We start from the raw sequence: 22,579 nt of genomic DNA, 5'->3' as shown, positions 1-22,579 counted from the left end.
TGTCCTTCAGGAACTTAAGCGACAAGCTTCCACTTGCCAATAGAATCCAGCCCTTTAACATTAAGAGATGGAAATCTAGCCATGGTGATGGTGTGTGTACAAGGCATTAGTTACCACGGCCCACGTAAAGGAAACCCATCCAATGTACCCCGGTTTACATAGGTTCACATAGCAGTGCAGCAGGTTCATGCACTTAGTGGCTCAGAAGAAAAGACCCGAAAAGACAAAGCTAGAAAAAAATTTGAAAAGACCAAAAAAAAGACACACCAATAAACAACAACCGTAAACAGCATTTGAAAATTTGAAACATCTTTGCAGGTGGTGTGGCACTCCGGCACTCCACCATGGCAATCAGTGTGCCCAAGGGGTGACAGCGCAGTGCAGTGATCCAAAGGAGTGCCCAGGAACACGCTTTTCTAGCCTGGATCAGTATTAAATTAAGTGGTATAACTATGGACTGACATTGCTGAAAAAGAAAAGTTGCTAGTGTAACCAAAGAAATAAAATAATAGTTGTCAGATCTGACCGAAGAGATTTATATTGTGGGTTTTTCCGAACCCTGCTAGTGGACACAGAGAACTGGCATTTGTGCCTTGCCCAGTGTTACTCTCTACTGCACTGAAGCCAAGCAGGGCTTATAGGCTAACCTGCAGTGATCCAATGAGAACCATCAGATTGTTCTTGTACAGTTGACTGCCTTCTAAAAATCAATACACCGCTTTACAGGCATTGACTGGCTGTTCCTTATGCGATTGGTCTTTTTTTCTTACTTTATCTTTTTATTGACAACTGAAGTAACTATTTCTCACTGAAGTATACTGAAGCTGGCACACTGAGAAACAAACTGCCGTTGTGTGACAGCTTCACTGCAGTGAAAATGCACGCTTAATACTACAGCTTTTCTTTGGAAAAGTAATTTTTCTAAATGTTCTGTATTTACTCACCGCAAACTGCATTCAGAACAAATCTGTTACAGATTGCTTTAACAAGCTATAATTTCCAAGTCAGGCAGCCAGTGTTGTAAAAAATGTTCTGCTCTATCATAAATATTTAATGGCTCAAGAGCTGGGGCCAGGCCTTCTATTTCAGTTCATTAGGAGCATATTTAAAATTTAAATGAGCCTACTCCAAATGTATCATAATGCTTGTTAGTAGCTCTTTTAGTGCTATAGGGCTTTGTGATTTATGTTACTAAACTCCCCTTTTGTTGCAAAAAATGAACACAATTCTCTCAATAACAGTTATATACATTGTAAAGACTTTTAACAAAATGTCATTGTAGGCCCTTGCCTCCTGCTGTTGATTGGCACTTACATGTGAAATATATTCACATTCTCCTCCTTGTGTGCTGAGTGGGAGGGTCTCTGTTATAGTCACATAATCGGTCACAGTGTTTGAACATAATTGGTTAAAATGGTTCCTATTTTTATAAAGCCGAATTCCCATCTCAGGATCTCATTGTATGCCCCATATTTATATTTTCTTAGTTATTTCCTCCCCCAGCCTGTGATTGGAAATTGAATGAACAGCAGGCCACTGATGAGGTCAACACTCTGTTAGCTTTGTGTGTAAGCATTTTAAGTGTTGGGCTGACAAACACTGTACAACGCAATAGAGCTCTATTTGGCTCAGTGTATTGCCCATTCCTTACCCCTAGGCTGGCGAGTGCTATGGAGGGGGTTAAAGGAAACTGATATAGAGATGGATTCAGGAACATTTGCTAGTTGGATCTAAATATGGCTTTTAATCATACTGTGTGTGTGTGTATGTATGTATGTATGTATGTATGTATGTATGTATGTATGTGTGTGTGTGTGTATATTCAAAAGTCTATTTCCCCTTTAACAGAGATCCCAACATAGAATGATAGTGAATATCAATTTATGTTCAATGAAAATAGTTTTTTTCCCAAAATTTGCACACACCATAAATATACATCAGACAAACATCTAAAATCCTAAATAGTACCCTACACATGGCTCTGTAGAAATGCAATAATCATGGAAAACACCATATATATATCAATATAATACCGATCCAAATCGTGACTGGTGGCCACAAGCAACAGTATCCCCAGGATGGTTAATATGATACAATTTTTAAAGGTATCCAACAATGTGTCTCCAGAAAAAAAAACGCAAAACAAAATTGGAGTGAATGAATCGGCATGCAGTGTCGCTCTTTGCATGGGCACATTGCAGTTTCTGTTGTTTCTATCAATAAGTGTGTTTTCCTATTTATCACTTGCTAAAGTGTTTTGCCCCAAGGACTGGCCATAACAAACTGTGTTTGCTTTCAGATGTCCCATGCAGCCACTAGTGCCTTCTGTCGATCCATTAAGTTGCAGTGTGAGCTCTACCCATCCAGAGAGGTGGCTATTTGTCTAGATCCTTACTGTGGATTGGGCTTTGTCCTGTGGTGCCTCTGTAGGTATGTTTTTTTGTGTACAAGCTGTTAAATGAATGTGTCTAAAAAATCTTGTAAGTGCACAGATGGTATATACTGCACAGCGAATCCATATGCGCTTATTAGGGAGAAGTGACATTGCTGTACTACATTGAGCTTGGTCCGCCCTTCTTGCCTCCTTAACTGCCTGTTGGTCCTTTTAGTCAGGCCTAGCTTGACTTGTACTGGAAATTAAGTTTACACATGTGAAGTTTTGTGTAAATCTATTTTACATGTGTAAATCTATTTTCTATAATTGTACTCTTGTTTTTACATTTCAGTTTTAGGGCCTGTGTTAAGGAGCTTTGGGCTTGTGTTGGTGGGATCAGTTTAACATCAGTTTGAAATGATTCTGAGATCCTTCGACAGGTGCATTTGACCACCTTTTGACCTGCTTCTGACCTATTTCAAACGGGTTTTGGATTGCCTTCGACTTGTATAGAAATGCAAAATCTGATTAAAGTTGACAAAAGCCCATCAATGCAGACCCTTCACACGGGTGTGCACATCTATATGGCATGGACGACTCTGCAGAGACCTGCTCCCGGGAGGGACAGGTGCACCATGTAATTGCATTCAGTCACCTGTACATCACTATAGGAACATGTGGCTACACGCCGACTTGAAGCTGCACATCTGTACAGGTCCAGGTGCATGGACTTGGATCCAGACTGTCTGCGTCCTGTCAAAGGGACATACAGGCAGCTAAATGCAATTACAGGCTGCACCTGTCCCCCCTGGGAGCAGGTCTCTGCACGGATGTGCGCGCCATACGAATATGGACCCATGTGAATGAGCCCTTAGATTTATCATTATGCAATCAGACTTTTAGCAAAAGTCTGATAAGCAAAAAAGACATTGTTTATTACTTCTTATGAAAATGCTAGTTAAGGACTTCTGAGTCACTGACCTGGAATAAGCATGCAGATCAGGTTGTTTAACTTTCTTAGCTGCTTGTTTGCGAGGGTCAGAAAGTATTTAAGGCAGATATGGAGAATCAACTAGCATTTTCAAAAGGAGGTCAGTAGTGGTAGCCCCATATTTGCCTTAGTTCAGATATGTTCTGATGATCAATTTTTAATTAGAAATGTATACTTGATGTTATATTGACTTTAAAACATCCATCTTCAACTTTCAATTTTTTTTTTTAATTAGCCTATATGTCAGCAAATAAGAAACACGCCATACATTAGTGACATAAAATAGTAAATTAGATTTAATAGCTATGTTTGGGTCATAGCAGTTTGCCTTGTCAGCAATGTTCATGTAATGAAATACTGCAGCCTGACTCAGAGCGCATGCTAATATGTCTCATGTCTTTACAGCGTATATTCAGGACACCAGTCTATTCTGATTCCTCCTTCAGAGCTGGAGATCAATCCAGCCTTGTGGCTTCTTGCTGTGAGTCAGTACAAAGTTAGAGACACATTCTGTTCCTACTCTGTAATGGAACTCTGTACCAAGGGACTTGGCTTGCAGACAGAATCCTTAAAGGTAACGGCAAGCATTTCATCCCCAGTCATGTAATTTATTTGTAATGCATACTTAGGGCTGTATAATAGGTTATTTTTCGCATTGTTAACTCTGCATATAAAATGATATCTGTGTTCATAAGTAAAATCTTAATGGGTATCCAAAACTGGTATTTCATTGTAGCGTGAATACCATCATGTTGAGTCAAGCATTATCTTCTTATATCTCATGATGGGTTTGTCAGCCAGTGCCCAGCTCCCCACTTATCTGTTGCAGTCATTTACTATAATCATTTGAGGCTCCATTTATTTGTAAAATTCCCTTGGTTGGCGTCATTATGGTTGTAGGGGCATGCATAGACATAGGAATTAATTTTTTTTGCCGTTAGAGAAACCAAGGGTATTCATAACCGTCCAACATCAACTATAAAATAAAATATTAGTCCCAGGGTAAAGGGAAGGGGAGGAGAGTTGTAGTTTATTTTTAAATGTATTTACTTTTAAAGCGCGTCAAAACCCACGAACAAAAATAGAATAGAGTTTCTTACCCGTCCCTCAACATGGAGGCTGTATTAGTTTTTGTTTTTAATTTTTTTTTTTTACTAGGTGGTCCTGCCAGTAAACAAAATTCTTGTTCTGGTGTGCAAACACTTACTCAGTCTACTACCTTTATAGAGGAGTATTATTGTTACCCTAAGACAGGACGTGTGTTAGGTCTACTCATCTCCACAACAAAGGGGGGAGTTGTTCTGTAGAGACAACACCTGGATCAACAACTTTTTTTTTTGGGGGGGGGGGTTATGCGCACTTGTTGAACAGATATATAATTTTTTTAACTGGTGTGCTTACCCAAAAAGTGACTTTTAGCAAAAGTCTGATAAGCAAAAAAGACATTGTTTATTACTTCTTATGAAAATGCTAGTTAAGGACTTCTGAGTCACTGACCTGGAATAAGCATGCAGATCAGGTTGTTTAACTTTCTTAGCTGCTTGTTTGCGAGGGTCAGAAAGTATTTAAGGCAGATATGGAGAATCAACTAGCATTTTCAAAAGGAGGTCAGTAGTGGTAGCCCCATATTTGCCTTAGTTCAGATATGTTCTGATGATCAATTTTTAATTAGAAATGTATACTTGATGTTATATTGACTTTAAAACATCCATCTTCAACTTTCAATTTTTTTTTTTAATTAGCCTATATGTCAGCAAATAAGAAACACGCCATACATTAGTGACATAAAATAGTAAATTAGATTTAATAGCTATGTTTGGGTCATAGCAGTTTGCCTTGTCAGCAATGTTCATGTAATGAAATACTGCAGCCTGACTCAGAGCGCATGCTAATATGTCTCATGTCTTTACAGCGTATATTCAGGACACCAGTCTATTCTGATTCCTCCTTCAGAGCTGGAGATCAATCCAGCCTTGTGGCTTCTTGCTGTGAGTCAGTACAAAGTTAGAGACACATTCTGTTCCTACTCTGTAATGGAACTCTGTACCAAGGGACTTGGCTTGCAGACAGAATCCTTAAAGGTAACGGCAAGCATTTCATCCCCAGTCATGTAATTTATTTGTAATGCATACTTAGGGCTGTATAATAGGTTATTTTTCGCATTGTTAACTCTGCATATAAAATGATATCTGTGTTCATAAGTAAAATCTTAATGGGTATCCAAAACTGGTATTTCATTGTAGCGTGAATACCATCATGTTGAGTCAAGCATTATCTTCTTATATCTCATGATGGGTTTGTCAGCCAGTGCCCAGCTCCCCACTTATCTGTTGCAGTCATTTACTATAATCATTTGAGGCTCCATTTATTTGGAAAATTCCCTTGGTTGGCGTCATTATGGTTGTAGGGGCATGCATAGACATAGGAATTAATTTTTTTTGCCGTTACAGAAACCAAGGGTATTCATAACCGTCCAACATCAACTATAAAATAAAATATTAGTCCCAGGGTAAAGGGAAGGGGAGGAGAGTTGTAGTTTATTTTTAAATGTATTTACTTTTAAAGCGCGTCAAAACCCACGAACAAAAATAGAATAGAGTTTCTTACCCGTCCCTCAACATGGAGGCTGTATTAGTTTTTGTTTTTAATTGGGTTGTGCGCACTTGTTGAACAGATATATACATTTTTTAAATGGTGTGCTTAACCAGAAAGCAACAAACCAGATAAGTTCATCGTTGGGATTTAAATGCTTATTAAAGTAAACTGGGTGATCTTTGTACATGGCAAGGATTTTAACGAACTTTGTTGCAGATTCCTCCCTTTGTCTGTTCCGTTTCGCCCTGTCCTTTCATAACCGATTGCACTTGTTGAACAGATATATACATTTTTTAAATGGTGTGCTTAACCAGAAAGCAACAAACCAGATAAGTTCATCGTTGGGATTTAAATGCTTATTAAAGTAAACTGGGTGATCTTTGTACATGGCAAGGATTTTAACGAACTTTGTTGCAGATTCCTCCCTTTGTCTGTTCCGTTTCACCATGTCCTTTCCAAACCGACTCCTGAATAGGAGGGTCTGGGTTCATTTTAACCACCTGGTACACCTTCAGTGTTGTGATGAGGAAAGTCGCAGTGCCAACATCCCTTTAAACTAGTTAACTCTTAGGGAGCATCTCACCAAAAATGAAATTCCTATTGAAGGTGATTAACAAAATGTGACTTTAATCTTCGTGCAGATGTCTGAGAACATTAGTAAGGGTCCAGAGCAGCCCCAATGCAAGACCAGGCAATTTGTATTGTCAAGGACACGCTGGGTTCACACCACCAGTGCAATGGGAATGCGGTGGTGCGTGCTAAAAAAGTACAGCATTCTGTCCCTGGCACCCTGCTGTGCCTGTAGAACTGGATGAAAATTTCACTTGTGACATTTCAACAAACAAAAATCGGTACACAGTGCGATGCGCTTGGATACGTGCTTTGGCACTGTGGTGGGGGCAGCAGTCCCTAAGACAATCACACAGGCAAGAAATTACTTTTCTGGGGGCTTGACTTACGCAAATGGTGCACCTCCAGTTTGTAATATTGCATTTCATTTTTTTATTGTTTGTGGGCCACCCATGACTTGGCCACTATACCGCAAGACACTAAACAAAACAAAACATAAATGTATGTACTGTATTGTATGGGACGTTTTTCTTAACAGTGCTAGTTATTTCATTTCATTATTCCTACCAAGTTAAGGTCTACATTGAATGGGTGTTTACCTTAATGCATTGAACAGCGCTACGCCTAAAAGATGAAAACATTTATTTTCATGCCACTTCCAAGTTGGATAATCATTTATCTAAAATGAAAATCTTTTTCATAAACACAATAGGATTTATGTTGTGTATTAGCACCCTGGGATCTGGCTATTCATCACAGTCTCTGAGACAGTGCTGATATTGGTGCTACAGGGATTCGATGGTGGAATTTTGTTAGAGCTGGGTAATATTAGTTTTTATAAAAAGTTCTATATAGCATTAACAAAAACCTTTCTTTGGAAACAACATTTGTGTAGCTGCAACATTAAAGAAAAGTAGAGACCCTCAGGTACTCTATATCTTCCCTAGCACAGAGGAAGTTCAGATATGAAATCTTTCGGCATTATGCCAAAAGTGCCATTTTCGGCCGATATGTTTCGGCGGCCGATATATCGGTGCATCCCTAGAAAATACCAACTTTGGTTCGCAAATCATGGACTAGCCTGTTCCCTTCAGCACCTATCATTTGGTTTCTGTGTCCACCCATCATGTTTAAGCACCAGTAGTAAAGAACGGAAAGGGGTGGGCCAGTACTCAACTCTACTTAGCAGAAGGCCCTGAAGCTCAAGAAAACATTGAAAGGTCCATTAATGCACTTATTGGGTACCTGCTGTTTATTTTTTAAGCAACTTTTACATAAATTTGTTTTTCTAAAAAAATATTTACTTTAAGCATATGTTATGATGACAGCACTTCTGACCCAAAAATGAAAGTGTGTTGGGGCCTAAAACTATTTAGATTTCGAGGAAGTAATATATTTCATGCTTATTTCATACCTCAGCTTACCCATGTTGCTGAATATGGTTTAATATGGTTTATAGCAGGGTAGGCAAACTCTGGTCCTTCATCTGTGGTACAACTACAAACTACAAATCCCAATAGGCATTGCAAGACTCAGACAGCCACAGACATGACTCCTAGAAGTAGAAGCATGATGTAAATTGTAGTTTAACCACAGCAGGAGGGCAAAAATTTTGCTATCCCTGGTTTATAGGTTCCTAGATATGACCAATATGTGCTATAACCCTGCAAAACCTTTAATAGGCTCAACTTGCAAGTAAAATGGATGTTGTTATTTTTCTCTTACTTGGGCCAGATGGTAGAGTTGTCCCATGGTGGCCTGCATAAAAAGGAAATATTTGGGGAAGGAAATTGAAACCACCCAGCCGGCCTTCTGGATATGTGCATAAAACACATTAATAGCGATGTTTCATAAATAATACTTAACGTAATTATAAAAGAAATAGAGCTCCTTAAACTTAGGTATGTCTACATCACATTCAGGCCAGATCACGTTATTGGCAGACATAGCGCTTGGATTAAACACCAATCTGTTCTCAAGTTCATAAAACATGTCCTGTTTATGAAGTGTTTTCCCCCTTTTGTCTGTTTTTGGTTGTACCGTAACCATATCATTCACGCATTTTATGAAATGTAAGCAAACCTGGAAACAGTTGGCAAAATTATTCCATTTCCTCTTTAACAGTCTTGTATAAATCCTCCATAATTACATGACCTCTCATTCACCTTGCTAAACACGTGGGATGTTTTACTATTGATGTTTAAAATCTGCAAAACCAATTCCGTATTTGTCAGTGATTTGTACATTACAGCAAAGAAATTTGAATGTGTTTAGTAGTAGTCACGATTTCACTTTTCTTCTGTTAGACTCTTGTAGTGTTGCCTTCGTTCTACTTATAATATCTATGTGCTGGCATTATTGACCTTTGGCATTTGTGTTGTAGGCTAGAGGCTTGGACCTGTCTAGAGTACGGACCTGTGTAGTCGTGGCTGAGGAGCGTCCTCGAATTTCTCTAACCCAGTCTTTTTCAAAGTTATTTAAAGACCTGGGTCTCCATCCAAGGGCCGTTAGCACATCATTTGGCTGCAGGGTTAACCTAGCCATATGTTTACAGGTACAGTATAATGCCTGCTCTTCTTTTATCGTCATGCATATATATTATGTTTAAAGTATATTTAATATTCTGCACTTATTTTTATCAATACCTTCATACACATTTACAGTTTCTAAAAAATACTTTATTCATGTCTAGTTAAGTTCGTGAAGGAATTTTGTGGCTGGATAGCTCTTGTAGGCCTCACAAACATTAGATTGCATAGGATTGCTGTTTAAAGGGAATAAATGTATTGTGGTTTTGTACATATTTTCTTTTTTTTTTCTTTTATTATCGAAAGTAATAATAAAATAACATTTTAAAATTCTTTTTAGCAAGGTAAATCTAAAATGCTGTATATGAAAATATTTTGTACTATCATACACTGCGCTTTCAACTACTTTTCACATGTGTTCCATGCTCTTCAGTTGGAATCACAACGAGAGATCCTGAAGGCGGGCAACTTCTGTTGTGCTCGCTCTCTTTAGATAACTCATAATGCTCTGTGAATTCTGTGTCATGGAACACCCTGTATCAAATGGTATTTTGGATTATCTGGATTTTTCATAGAGCTATGGAAGTAATATACACTGAGTGGCCAGATTATTATGACCACCCCATCAGTACTTCGAGATCAGGCCACAAGATGACTCCACGAGATTACTTTGTTGGGCCGCCTCGTGACTCCACGAGATGTTGAAAGGTGATGCGAAGAATCTGACACTGCACTGTTGCCCTTCTGTTGTCTTGTACCAGCCTTGTTACTCTCTGTTCTGCCCTAACATTGACTAGTCGCTGACGGCCACAATTTGCACGTTCAGACCCAGATTTTCGGCTGACAGTTCTGTCTTTAAACACTTTAACTACAGCTGCTCTTGAACATTTAACGAATTCTGCTGTTTTGCTGATTCTCGCTCCATGGCTCCGAGCGCCAACAATCATCCCACGTTCAAAGGCTGTTAAATCGCGTTGTTTACCCATATCTTCAGAAACAAATCACTTCTACTGTCGTGGTAAACAACCTGCTTCTCTATTTATAATAGTCTGGCCCTCTAGCAACTTCAGCGTGAAATTATTGCTAATTTGCCTACAAACGTCAGATGGTCATAATAATCTGGCCACTCAGTGCATACTCTGACATCAGTTCAACTGATTTACCAAATTGAGGTGTCAGCAGCCATTTTTTTTACAGTTGCTTCCTGTCTTTTGGAATTGGCGAGTTTTATAATACGTAATTGCATTGATTGCCATCTAAAGTGGTTCTATAGGCAAAATTAAAAAATGACATACAAGCTGTGGTCTGTCACTAGCTTTATCACCGCAGTTTTTGTATATCTGAGTGACACTGTGACATAGTTTTATTACCTGTCGATCCTGACAGAAGATACATTTGTTTTTACACTTCCTTTTAAAGGGTAACAATGCTGCTCCTTCTGCAGTGAAATAGCAGAGTAACGTTGTCATCCTGTGTACAGGGCAGACTTAGATGGACGATTACCGTATTTTTACGTCTATAAGACACCCCTATGTATAAGACGCCCCCAACTTTTCTTACCCAAAATTCAGAAATCAATATTTTAAATGATATTATGCATCACACTTACCTCTGAGCCAATCACTTTATTCAGCCTCTGTTGCATCACTGGTTTCTGGCAAGAAATCCAAGTCTTAAGCCTATGCTCCAAGTTTGGCCATTTTGCTGGTTTTCCTCTCAAAGCCTTCTTCTTTTTGGGCATCTTAAGGAGTTCCTCTTCCTGTTCTCTCCACTGTCTGATCATACACTCAGTGGGAGGAGGTCCAAATTGTCTCTCTGGAGCTCTATTTCCATGCTCTTTTGCATAAGTGATTACATCCAGTTTAAATTTTGCAGAGTAAGCCAGCCGCTTTACAGGTTGTTTTTCATTTTCTGACATTTTTATGGTCACAGAATGCTCCGACATTACCGCTCTGGCACTGTCTACACGTTCTCCCCAGCAACAGCTGACGTCAGGTAGAAAAGATTTATGATTGGAGGAGAACTGTTATCTTGTCTCTGCAATCCGAAGTTTCACTCGTGAGGCTAGTTTGCAGTGGTATCAGCACTTTCAGCAGTTTCAAAACCGCGGCCCCCGTGTATAAGACGCACCTCTATTTTTAGGTAAACATTTTTATGAAAAAGTAGCATCTTATACACCGAAAAATACGGTAATTTTAAGTAAAGAAGCAGTTAGAGCAATGTATATATTTTTTTCTTTTGAAAAAATAAGTTTTAAACAATATGAACAAAGGCTATCAGTTTTGGATGGTTTGTCCCAACCCTGTTGACTGTTGTTGGATGGCTTGACCTGCTAATAGAAGTGGATAAAATAAAGGACCTACTGGCAGAATCAATAATCTATTGGCAAGAATCAATAGTAATAAAAGTTTGTTACTGGGGGACTCTGAAAAACAGAAAACTGCTGTTAATGCCATTGACAGACTGCATCATATACTCTATGCCATTTTTAATTTAGCCCAGAGTTCCACTTTCATCCCTTTGCCTCTGCATTAATAGAACTTTATTCTCTACTCACACAGAAATGAAAATGATAATACCAGTAAGGTAGACATTTTGTACTTTGGTTTCTTCCTCCTTTAGTTTAGATTTGTGTATTAAATTAATGAATGCACATTATTCTCACCTTCACTCTTAGAAGATGGATTTAATTATTGGGAAAACTGAGCACTCATAACACTGAAAATATGAAATATCTAATATATTCACAAATGGATATAACATTCTTATATTTGCTGAAGATCTCTGATTACATTAACTTTGTGTTGCCCATCCCACATAGTGGTTAGAATTGTTTTGAGTTTAATAATAGGAACAAAGGAGGATCTCTGTTTTGAACTATACTTTTTGAAGATTGTGTATGAGTTTTGTGAGAAGCTGTGTTAGAATCAATATCTCATTCTAGCATTGCTGGTTATAAATATTATTTGAAGTAGAAACAGAGCTCGTTCGTGCTGTGGCACCTTTAAGGGGAACAATAATACATTTTTGTACACATTTTGAGTTTATAAAAGTAGAAATGGCATCAAACTTTACATTATTATATGTTTTTGATCAGTATTTTATTCTTTATTATATGATATTATGAGTTATAAATGCTAGTTGCATGCAAATCGAGGAATACAATTTGGCATACCCTTTTTAAGCATAGTGGACCCATGGACTTACACACATAGGGAACCACACTCATTGTGTGGCACTACAAAAGTATAAAGAATGGCATGTGTATGTAATGAGCAAATATAATGTACACAACAATTTATTGGTTAACCTATTGCATTGTGGGTGTGGAATCCCATGTTTTTAACCCACTTGAGATAGTTGCTGGCAGTAATCATTTTAAATTGGTTCCAGGTCATTCATTGGGACCAAAGCTTTCAGTGACAGATGAGTTTGATAGTAGTCGTGCAGAGATACTTTAATCCACAGATTGTGGATGGGAAGGGGATTTTTGTTTCTAGTTTTGAATAGACTGGGAAATAATTAAAACCTCTATCAGGTTGTCTGCATCCCTTTTGGTGAGATTGGTGAGGTGAGATTTCTCCTTTGCTTCCTGCTCTGTCTGGCATCTGTCCACTGGACAGGAAGTAAAGGAAGAATCTCCCAAATGGATAAAAAAGCAGCAAAGACCTGACAGCAATTTTAACACTTCTTTACTTAATCCAAAGGAAAAATAGTGTTAAGATCAGCTTTGAATAGCATAAAATATTACTTAAAGGTATCTGATTGCAATTATTTTAACTCGAGGGGATTTCAATACATTTGTTGATTTGAGGATGGAACATTAAAGCAAAAGTTAATTTTTTTAACATATCTATCCAAAACATATTTGCGGAGTGCTCCGTATCTATGTAGTTAATGCTCTAACTATTTTCACCATTCTACGTCTTAATGTTCCTGACCCCTTTTATATATTTTGCTTGTTAACATGGGTGTTCTTTCGGCGCATTGGGGTTTCTATGTCAATGGACAAAATAACTCCCTAATTTTTCGGTCACTGCCAGTCATGTATAGTCTACCACAGAAGAGCTCACATAAACCTAATGAGGAAAGCAGTGTAGGTTTTAGGTAGTTATTGAATTGCAGAATGTTGTGACCCTAAGTTTATTTGAAAATTCAGATGGATATCTAAGGGCTCGTTCACACCATATACCTTTACCTGTATTAATCTGCACAGATCAACACAGGCTCAACGCTAGACCACATAAAAAACTTTTGATTTCTTTGTGCCCTAATCACACCACAGCAATGTGTTGATGTGGGTTGCAGTGCATTGCATTAAAATTTAGACATGCAACATTTTTTCGCAATGCACCTCAAAGCATTTCACCGCATGAGATTGCAGTACATGAAATGTCATTTTGTGACATTTCAATAAAGGTTTGAAATTAAACATTGTCTTGCGTTATTACAAGGCATGGCACCACTCATAGAAGACACTAGCCCCCATGCTAAAATTGTCCTCTTGTGCTCAGCGGGCTGGTGTGAACTAACTCTTAATAAAATACTTGCTCATTGTTTGAGTTGCAAAGGTTTAACTACACTTTAACATGTCAAATGCTGTCCTTAAGCTTTATGATTTTACTCATTTCAACTTTAAAGCAGTTTTTTTTTTTTATAGTTCTAAAAAACACTAATTAATGTAGTCATGTATGAGGAAAATCAGTACATATATTTTTAAATGCACCATACAGTGTAAGTACCTTATTATGACTTTGCATCCACCTTTTGTTATTCAGTATACAACAACATTCAGTATATGTAATGACAAGGCATGCTGACGGGAAGAAAAAACATAATGAACAGTGGGATGAGCTTATTGGTCTGCTGCTGCTCCTTTCCTGACCAATTAGTTACAGGCTAGGGACAGGGTTGTGACAAAGCTGTATTTCTTGACTGCAATAGAGAAACATCAGGCCACCAACAGAGGTTGGTTGTTTGGCAGGACTGAATGGACAGGGTAGTAAAACATCTCAAATATATATATATTTCAGCTGTTTGTCTGAAGTTCAACTTTATAAGACACACATGACTTTTTGTATACCATGCATTTAAGAGAGATTGTGAAATATCAGTAATTAGCAGAAAGCTTTAGGGTACCTACTGTATATCCACTATATATATCAGTGTGACCGAGCTGACCAATGAGTGCTTGCCATTGTGAGCAAAATTCAAAATCCATAGCACAGAACTGCACTACACGGCAGTACGTGGTATGGATAGTACGCCCATACCAGCGGAGGGTAAGTAGAATTCGCTGAAAGGTAAGTATAGCTAACTGGGGATGTGGCAGAGGGGGCCAGATTGCAGCAGATAATTCCATTTTTCCAAATTCACTTGGGAAAGTGAACTTATCCTTTAACACCAACAACAATTGATTTACAACATTGTAAAATTACTGCAAAAGTTCAGGATTATTCCCTTTTATCCATTCTTTCGTCTGCATTTGATGTCAGTGTCATCTGAGAGATGAGTTGGTAGTCTGTGGTGGTTCTAACAATCCTGTCAATGCTTTTCTAATTCTTCACAAGATGCTTCTGTGTCTATGGCCTGCCTTGCAGTCTTTGGGATACAAATGAGTACAGGCATCCTTGGAAGGCTCATTGGTTTGAACATTTTTGTTGGCTTGTAATGCTGAGATGAGCCAACATCATGTTTCACAGTCTGAGCACCTAACCAGGTGTGCACTGAACAGTGTACGTGTATGTTGGATCAACAGAAGTCTTCCAAGGGCCTGATCTTTCATAGAGAACAGTCAGGATCCCTTATGTATTTCCAGTTTAAGTTTATCCATATTGTATAAGCCAGCTACATGTTGCTTCACTGTGTTCGTTTTTAGATGTGTTTTTAAACATCAAATGCTGCTTAGGCATCAAATGTTCATAACTGTCTCTACTAAACTTGTAGACATTATTTCATCTTTTGGTTATTTAAACCTTTTACAGGTTAATTCTTTTTTGTTACTTTAACTGTTCTAGTTTTATTTCTTCATTTAATACAGTTTCTATATTTGACATTTGTTTTTGTTTTGTTTTTCTTTACTCCCTGCTTCTGGCGTTTTCCTTACGTCACCCGTTTCCTTTTGACTTTTGTATGTTTCCTCCTCCTTGTCATTTTCTCCACCTGTTCCTTACTGTACCTTTACTCATCCCTTTGCAATCCCTGCTGCTGTAGCCACACAGGCTGGGGAAACTGGCTGAGCAGGTAGGGGATTTTCATGTTCCCTAAACACCCGCCTATAAGCTTCCTAGTGAAGGGGAGACTAGACATTGAGTCAGCACACTCTGAGTTTTTTCTACATTGTGGTAAAGCACTAGAGCCTTAAATCGGCTATACATATATAAAATCTAAAGCACACCTGTCAGGGGGAAATGCTGGCAGACTGAACCCATCTACTGGTTTCTTTATTGTTGGGAACACTGGTAGTGACATCTCTCTGCTCCAGGTCACTGATCTGCCTCTTTCCAAAAGTTTCATTCTGTGGTGGTTATAATTTTCATAATGTATGGAACAATTACCGGGCAGGTGGGCAGATCTGAGAACAGAGGAGAGATCACACTACAGAAGTACCCAAGAGGAAGACAGTGGTTGATCCATTCCACCGGCTTCTAACAAGGATTGAAATATCAGTTATGACTGGGCTGACGTTTTAAACTTTTAAGTGATCCTTATTTTTTATATTTCTAGCTACAGGCAATTTACAGTATAGTTTTATGTTGTGCAGGTTAAGCCTACATTTCTGATAATTTATTGCTGCCTTTATACTAAATATCCTTTTGGTATCTCAATGGCTTTATTGGCTCTGCCTCCATGTCTGGTCTCATCTTATTGTGTTGCAATATATGTAGCTGTGGTATTATTGGCTATAACCTGCATAGCCAAAGATACAATAGAGGTTCCCCTACATGTAAAATAATTTTCCATAAAGGTGCAATGATTGGTAGCCACGTGTGATATTGACATAACTATAGGTCTAGATTTACATTTGCCTAGTATCTGCCTAACAAGGGACGTGTTTATAACATCACTGTGCTCATTGGGTTTTTAAACAAACGTATTGCCCAGAAAAGTCTATGTAACTTAGCAAAAGGAATTTGTAGCTCTTACAAACTTTCACAGATTGAAATATAATAAGCCTTCTAGTTATCGTAAGCCTGTATTTAGGTAAAGCTCAAAAAGCAAGAGTATTTAGGATCTACCAATGAAAATTTTAATCAGTTTAATGTTGTCAGTCCAATGTAAGTTAGGATACCTATAAATTACTGCATGCCATTTGCTTTTTGCTACATGAAATTGAAGCTGAACTCCAGGCCTTTTTTTTTATGAAATGTATATTTAAATACAACTAATGTAAGTACCTGAACTTGTCTTGATATGAGCCTACAGAGGTCCCCTACACTGCAGCAGTTTAGGCTGGAAGTAGGATGGCTAACACCAGCCAATCAGACTCTGTTACATTGCATGTGTGCTGAAAGGAGCAGTGAGCAGAGGTATGTCATTGGATTGCTGCTGCTCCTTCTTTGTTCAATTAGCAGGCCAGAATTTTGAACAAACTGTGCTACTGCTGCAATGAGTGTTGAAGATTTGGCAAGATTGATTGAATCAATGGAGCAGCTGGACAGAATTCAAGAGGTTCCGAAATATATATGTATTTTAACTGTGTATTCAGCTTCTTGCCTGGAGTTCACCTCTAAACAACGCCTAAAGTTTCCCACCACTCCTATCATTGTTCAATTTAAGCACAGCTGTACCCGTAAACCTTTCCAGATACCTTTGCAGTACAGAATTCTTATTGACTTACATTTGAAACTTTGCTTTTCTAATCTTACGTGTTCTAAAAAGCCCTAGTGTATTAGTTGTATTCAGTTCTAAAGCCTTTAGGTTAAAGAGAAGTATAAATCATAGCTGCACTGTTGGCATTGTGAGGGCTCCCAAGTATAAATATCATTTTACTAACTCTCCATCTCTGGAAATAAGTCAGCCTTAAGAAATATTTGCAGACATCACCAAAAATGTAATGTTGATTTTCCATACTATGGCATACCCCAAGTTGCAATGAACCTTGTTTCCAAGAAGCCATGCTCCATCAATCACTTCCATTTGGACTGTTTACAATACGATTAGAACGGAGGAGTCAGAACTCTGTCTTCAGTTCCCTTAGTTTCTAGTTGAGTAGTCTAACTTGGTCTAACTGCAATAAATATTACTATAAAATATGGGAGGAAATAACAAGATGTCTGCCCATGCTGGTTAATCTTGCCTTGTAGGCAGGGTTAGGTCCTGTTTGGACAGGCTTTGGGCTTGTGTTGGTGGCATCAGTTTGACATTCAGTTTGAGATACTTCATGGATCATTTAGAACTAGTTGGCAGGTGCATTTGACCTGCAGTTGACATTCTGATCTGCATTTAACCTGCTTCAAGCGAAGTTTGCATCCCATAGATTTCTATGACAATGCAAAACCCACTTGCAAACGCCCTTCAACACAGGCCTTTACTTATCCTTGTTATATTGTTTGTTCACATTCTGGTCACATCCTGAAAGGTAATCTGAAGTCATTTTCTAACCAAAGTTATACACTATGGGGGGAATTTTTCAAAACAGGCGCAGGCAAAATCAGGAGCAAATTTGCTCTGCAACCAATCAGCTTCTCTGTCTCATTTTCATAATCTGACCTGTGCAAACTGGAGAGATCCTGATTGGTTGCCCTGGGCAACTGCTCCAAAAAATTCTGTATGCTCCTCTTTTGATAAATTCCCCCCTGTGTGAAGAGAATTTATTAAAACTGGAGCAGACAAATTTGGTAAGGTGTTAATATAAATGACAGTGGCTGCAGCCATATTTAAAAAAAAATCCTGATTTACTGTGCTGTCATAGATGGAAGGCAAACTGGCTTTTCTCCATAGGGTAAGAATATAAACCATTAAAAAGCAATGGTCTGAGTCTGTGATTGATAATGATTATGCAGTATTGTCATGGAAGTATTCTCGGAAACGTTTCTGTGTCCGTGCACATGGGGTTTATTATGTTTTGCTAAATGCGGCACAGGTCTATCTTTATAAGCCTTAGATCCCCTACCATTTTACCATTTTAACAATACTGGTTCAGTACCTCTGACTTAATTTGTTTTTCTGTAGCAGAGCTGGAAACTGCCTTCAAGTATATGTAAACCCAAAACTTGTTTTTTAAGTAAGTTTGTCATGATGCCTCACTGAGTATGAAAATGTTTTGGGTTTATATACACTTTAATGACTCTGATTAAAATAGAATTAGTATACTGGGCTACAGAGAAAACTGTACATTAATGAAGGTACCTGCAATTCTTGTTTACAGCAAAGGCTAGGCTTTGAGTAATACTAGTGATGTCCTGGTGACCACTAAACCCAACCACATGCAAGGAAAACATACAAACTTTATACAGATAATGTCCCAGGAGAGATAGCAAAGGAAGACTGCTAATAACTGGATAAATGTAATAGTGAAATGAATGAAGATGAGCTTTTATTAGAACTAAAAAAGTTCTGTTAAGCGCCAATTATATATGAACTTGCCACAAAGCATAAACCCAATGTAACCTCAGAGGAAAAACTCTTTCTCTGTGAATTGCATATAGGTATGGCAGTTCATTTGTTGGGCTTATGATGTCTTAGCAATTTTTCACATGTTGAAGAATGAACAAAAGTTAGGAGCTATATGCGGTGTGAGCACACATACAATCATATATGCTGACTAGACAATAACCTTAAAGTGACACTGTGTGACCATCATTGATGATAAGAAATGTGATGTAAGCTTACATACTGAAGCAGCCTCAAAGCTTGGGTGACCTGATATGCAAACAGTGCTAAAACGGTGCTTAGCCCCATGCCCTCCTTTGCCTTCTTACTGGTCCTTAAAGTGTTTGTAAAGGCATTTACAAAAGGGGAAAAATAAGAGAAGTTAATTTTTAGGGTTTACATGTACTTTGAGGCCAGGCAGCACAAAAAGGAGTCACTACATGTATATCCGATCACTGGCCCTTTCAGCCTGTTGGAGTGATAGGACATTATAGTACACACCATCTCTTATGTGCTGTTTCCGTTTTAGAGCATCCACAGGGTCACATTAAAGCACAGTGGGTGCCAGTTGCAAATATTTTGGGGTTTTTACTGGTTTAGGAGGTCGGTTATCTTGCACTTGAGCAGCCTCAGAAAGTGAGCCAAATTTTTTTTTATAGATTTATATTTAGAAATCTGCCTTTAGAAAGTAGAGTATAGAAACTGTTTCTGTTTAGGCCAGATTTATTAAGCTGAAAAGCTGTGGGTGCGGATAAACATCTGCAAGAACCAGCACTCCTTGCTAACCAACTGACTGGATGGATAAAACAGCATGGACTGAAAATTCAAGTATTTTAACTGTAGGGAAAGATAAGTGTAAGTATTGTCAAAGGCAGATAGTCAGACACATGTTTACATTTTTGTGGTAAATAAATTAAATGATGACTGTTATGGTTAATATTTGCACTTTTGCTGTTTTTTCACTTTTATATGTCCGTTCCCTGTGTTTCCAGATGAGTACAGAGCTGTATAGCTCTGCAAAGTGTTTTTGAATGAATAGGCTTTCTATATGTTTCTAGGAGAATTGAACCTCTACCACTGCACAGATAACATTATAAAATGTAGTCAGTTTTTCTGTTTTTTTCCTTTGTGCGTTTTGATCACTCGTTTACTGTTGCGTGTGCTGTATGGTTTGATTTAATTAGTTAATAATGACCAAAAGCTGTGTTTTGGAATGCAGGTGCCCTATCTCCTCACTCCACATTTTCTACCCATTTATGTTTACAGAAGAAATGAGCATTGGAAAAAAATTGAATTCACCAAAATTAATATTTAAATTGTAGGAGAAATCTGGTGGTCTTTTTAGACCATCTTTTTACATCTTTTAGAAAGTACAAGATGGAGATCTTCCTGCCAGAAATCCTGGTTTAGTTCCAACTTACCTTGAAGACTTACTTCATCTACTGTAAGAGTGCTCCCACTTTTCCTGCTCTAAGAGCATTCTTCCTTCTCTGGGTACATTTACAACAATGTAAATAAAATAAGAAATCCTTGAGACAATGGGACTGCTGTGAAAATGCTGAGGCTGGTGTGTAGCCTTGAAAAACAATTTCACCACTGGAGTTCTAGAGAGGCAAAACAGCAGCTACTGAGGATTGAAACATTAATTTGGAGTAGAATGTTCCTATAGGGTTGGGTAACTTGGCATTAAATGTGTAGTTAATAGTTAGCACATTCATTCAGGAGATGGAGCTCTGATGTCTGCAGGTTTTCTGCACCACTTTGTGTCAATGCTCTAAAGGGAGTCTAATTTAATCCATTTGTATTTAGCTCTATACAGAACACATACAAGGCTTAAAGTATATTTAATAGCAAAACTTTTTTTCTTTTAGATTTGATTATAGTGGTGGGAGGCTAGAACCATTGTTAGTTTTTTGGGGGGTTTTTTGCCATCTTGGCTCCCGTTAGTGAAATTCACTCTCTCTCACTCTCTCTCTATATTTGTCCTGATCACCAATGTCACCAGAAATCAACAAATGCGGGTAAATACAAAATTATGAGTTGCCACCAAAGTACTTGTTCACTTGGGACACTTGTTCCCCTGACAGCAGTCTAAAAGGGGAGTTCCTTCACATTGGAAAGATATCATTATACTTCCTGTTAAGTCTACAGGACAGGAAGTGAAAGGAGTTCTCCCAAATGAGACACAGATGGAAAGAATAACAGCTGTTTTGCCCTCCCCTACTCTATCCAAAGAAAAAAAGTTTTGGTTTTAGATATGTTGAAAGCCTCAGACCTTTTGGACATCTACACAAGGGAGACTTTTTAAGGTAAAATATGTTAAATGTCAAAGGTAAAACATCCCCTCCCCATGACTCTGTACAGATTCTTAATTAGAAAGAGACATTGAGCTGCAAATTGTTGATTAGAAAACCTGAAATGTTCTTTGAAAGATGTAGTTTTAGAGGCTCATTAGAATATTAGAAAGACTAGTTTCCCTTTAACAAAGGTACATACAAGCATACTGTAATGCCTACATGACGTTATGCTCTTCCTGTTCTCTTCCATTATCTGAAATGTCAGTTTTTGATTCACATTTTAAGCAGTCACTTATCCTGATGATAAATAAAGAAAATTGATTTCTGATTGGTTGCCATAGTAACTATACATCAAATCTTTAAGGACAGTCTTCACATAGTAAATAACACTTTGGTTATACTTTTATTTTGTAGAAGTTTTAGGAAAATCTTTATACTATTAGATCTAAAATGTAAATGATTCTGGTGTGTAAAAACTTATTGTACAGTCCATGTACTGACATTTGTTGTACATTTTGTCTTGTTTCTATCTAGCCAGGGTTTTTTTTTTTTTATAAAAAATCAATGCAAGTCTTAATAATGTTTGTCTTTTAAAAATGAGTACAACACATCCCCTTTCTTATTAGTATTGTTACTGTAAGGTTGTATCGCCTAATGTATTAACTCTAAAATACCAATTGTATTTCAGGGAACATCTGGACCAGATCCCACAACTGTGTATGTGGACATGAGAGCATTGCGGCATGATCGGTATGCAAGACACTTTTTAAACGTATATTCATACCAACGGTGCTTTCTGATGCTTTCCTAATAGAGTTGCCTAACACAGAGTACAAAGCAATGGGCCCAATCTTCTTAGATATAACATTTGTGTTTTTTTCATAATGATAGTAGTTTTCAACGTTGCGAGTTCTATTTTGAGCTGTCATTGGTTTTCTGAATTATATTGGTTGTTATGTCACTTGACAGGTGGTATAGTTAAGTGAATTGAGCCAATATCTTGATGAGCATGTCTGAATTGTTACCACCTTGCTAAGCTTATCAGAATGCTTTCCGTGCTGAGGTATGATGAGCACAGGTCCCAGTGGGGTGGAATAAAGGAGATTACCCAAATACTGGGGGTTTCTTTAAAACCCAATTCCAAGTAAATAAGTGTTCCCTTGCATTGGGGTTGCCACCACACTAGAAGGGTTAACTGTTTGTTTATGTCTATGGGACAAGTAACATGTGTTTTGCTTACCTGATCCCTGTTCCCGCCAGCTCCCTCCAGGCAGCTACACCAGTCGCTGCAGCCTCTTCTCCCTTTGCTCTGGTGATCTAAGGACCACTGATGTCAAGTACAATGCAGGCTCCATAGCCCTGCATTGTACCTGAGGACCCAGAGAGACAGTCCATAAGAGATGAGGGTAGAAGAGGAGAGTGCCGACTGCAGAGATCAGGTAAGAAAAACAGCTTTTTCCTATCCCCCAGGTATAAACAAGCAGCTAACCCTTGGTGTGCGATTGGAAACCACACTGCAAGGGGAAACTTCATTTCCCTGGAGTTTTGGCTTTAACTACACACCAAAATGCTCATTATTGATGATCTAAAACAGAGGTTGATGGAACCAGGAACCATCTCTGAAAGGTGG

General features: G+C 38.2%; 1 protein-coding gene across 2 annotated transcripts in view; it reads left to right on the top strand.

The window, feature by feature from the left end:
• DIP2C (disco interacting protein 2 homolog C) overlaps positions 1-22,579 on the top strand; it is a 358,168-nt gene that overhangs the window by 313,545 nt on the left and 22,044 nt on the right. For both annotated transcript variants that reach the window (XM_018554178.1, XM_018554179.1), the window contains 4 exons: positions 2,300-2,430; positions 3,771-3,939; positions 8,914-9,084; positions 21,638-21,699. In XM_018554178.1, coding sequence (XP_018409680.1) covers positions 2,300-2,430; positions 3,771-3,939; positions 8,914-9,084; positions 21,638-21,699 — 533 coding nt within the window. The remainder of the gene's footprint in view (positions 1-2,299; positions 2,431-3,770; positions 3,940-8,913; positions 9,085-21,637; positions 21,700-22,579) is intronic.

The sequence above is a fragment of the Nanorana parkeri genome, unplaced genomic scaffold (assembly GCF_000935625.1).
Source record: "Nanorana parkeri isolate BGI_ZX_2015 unplaced genomic scaffold, ASM93562v1 scaffold145, whole genome shotgun sequence".
In the NCBI taxonomy this organism is placed as follows: domain Eukaryota; kingdom Metazoa; phylum Chordata; class Amphibia; order Anura; family Dicroglossidae; genus Nanorana; species Nanorana parkeri.
Note: the sequence above shows the minus strand (reverse complement) of the source record. Positions and strands in the feature narration are given on the sequence as shown.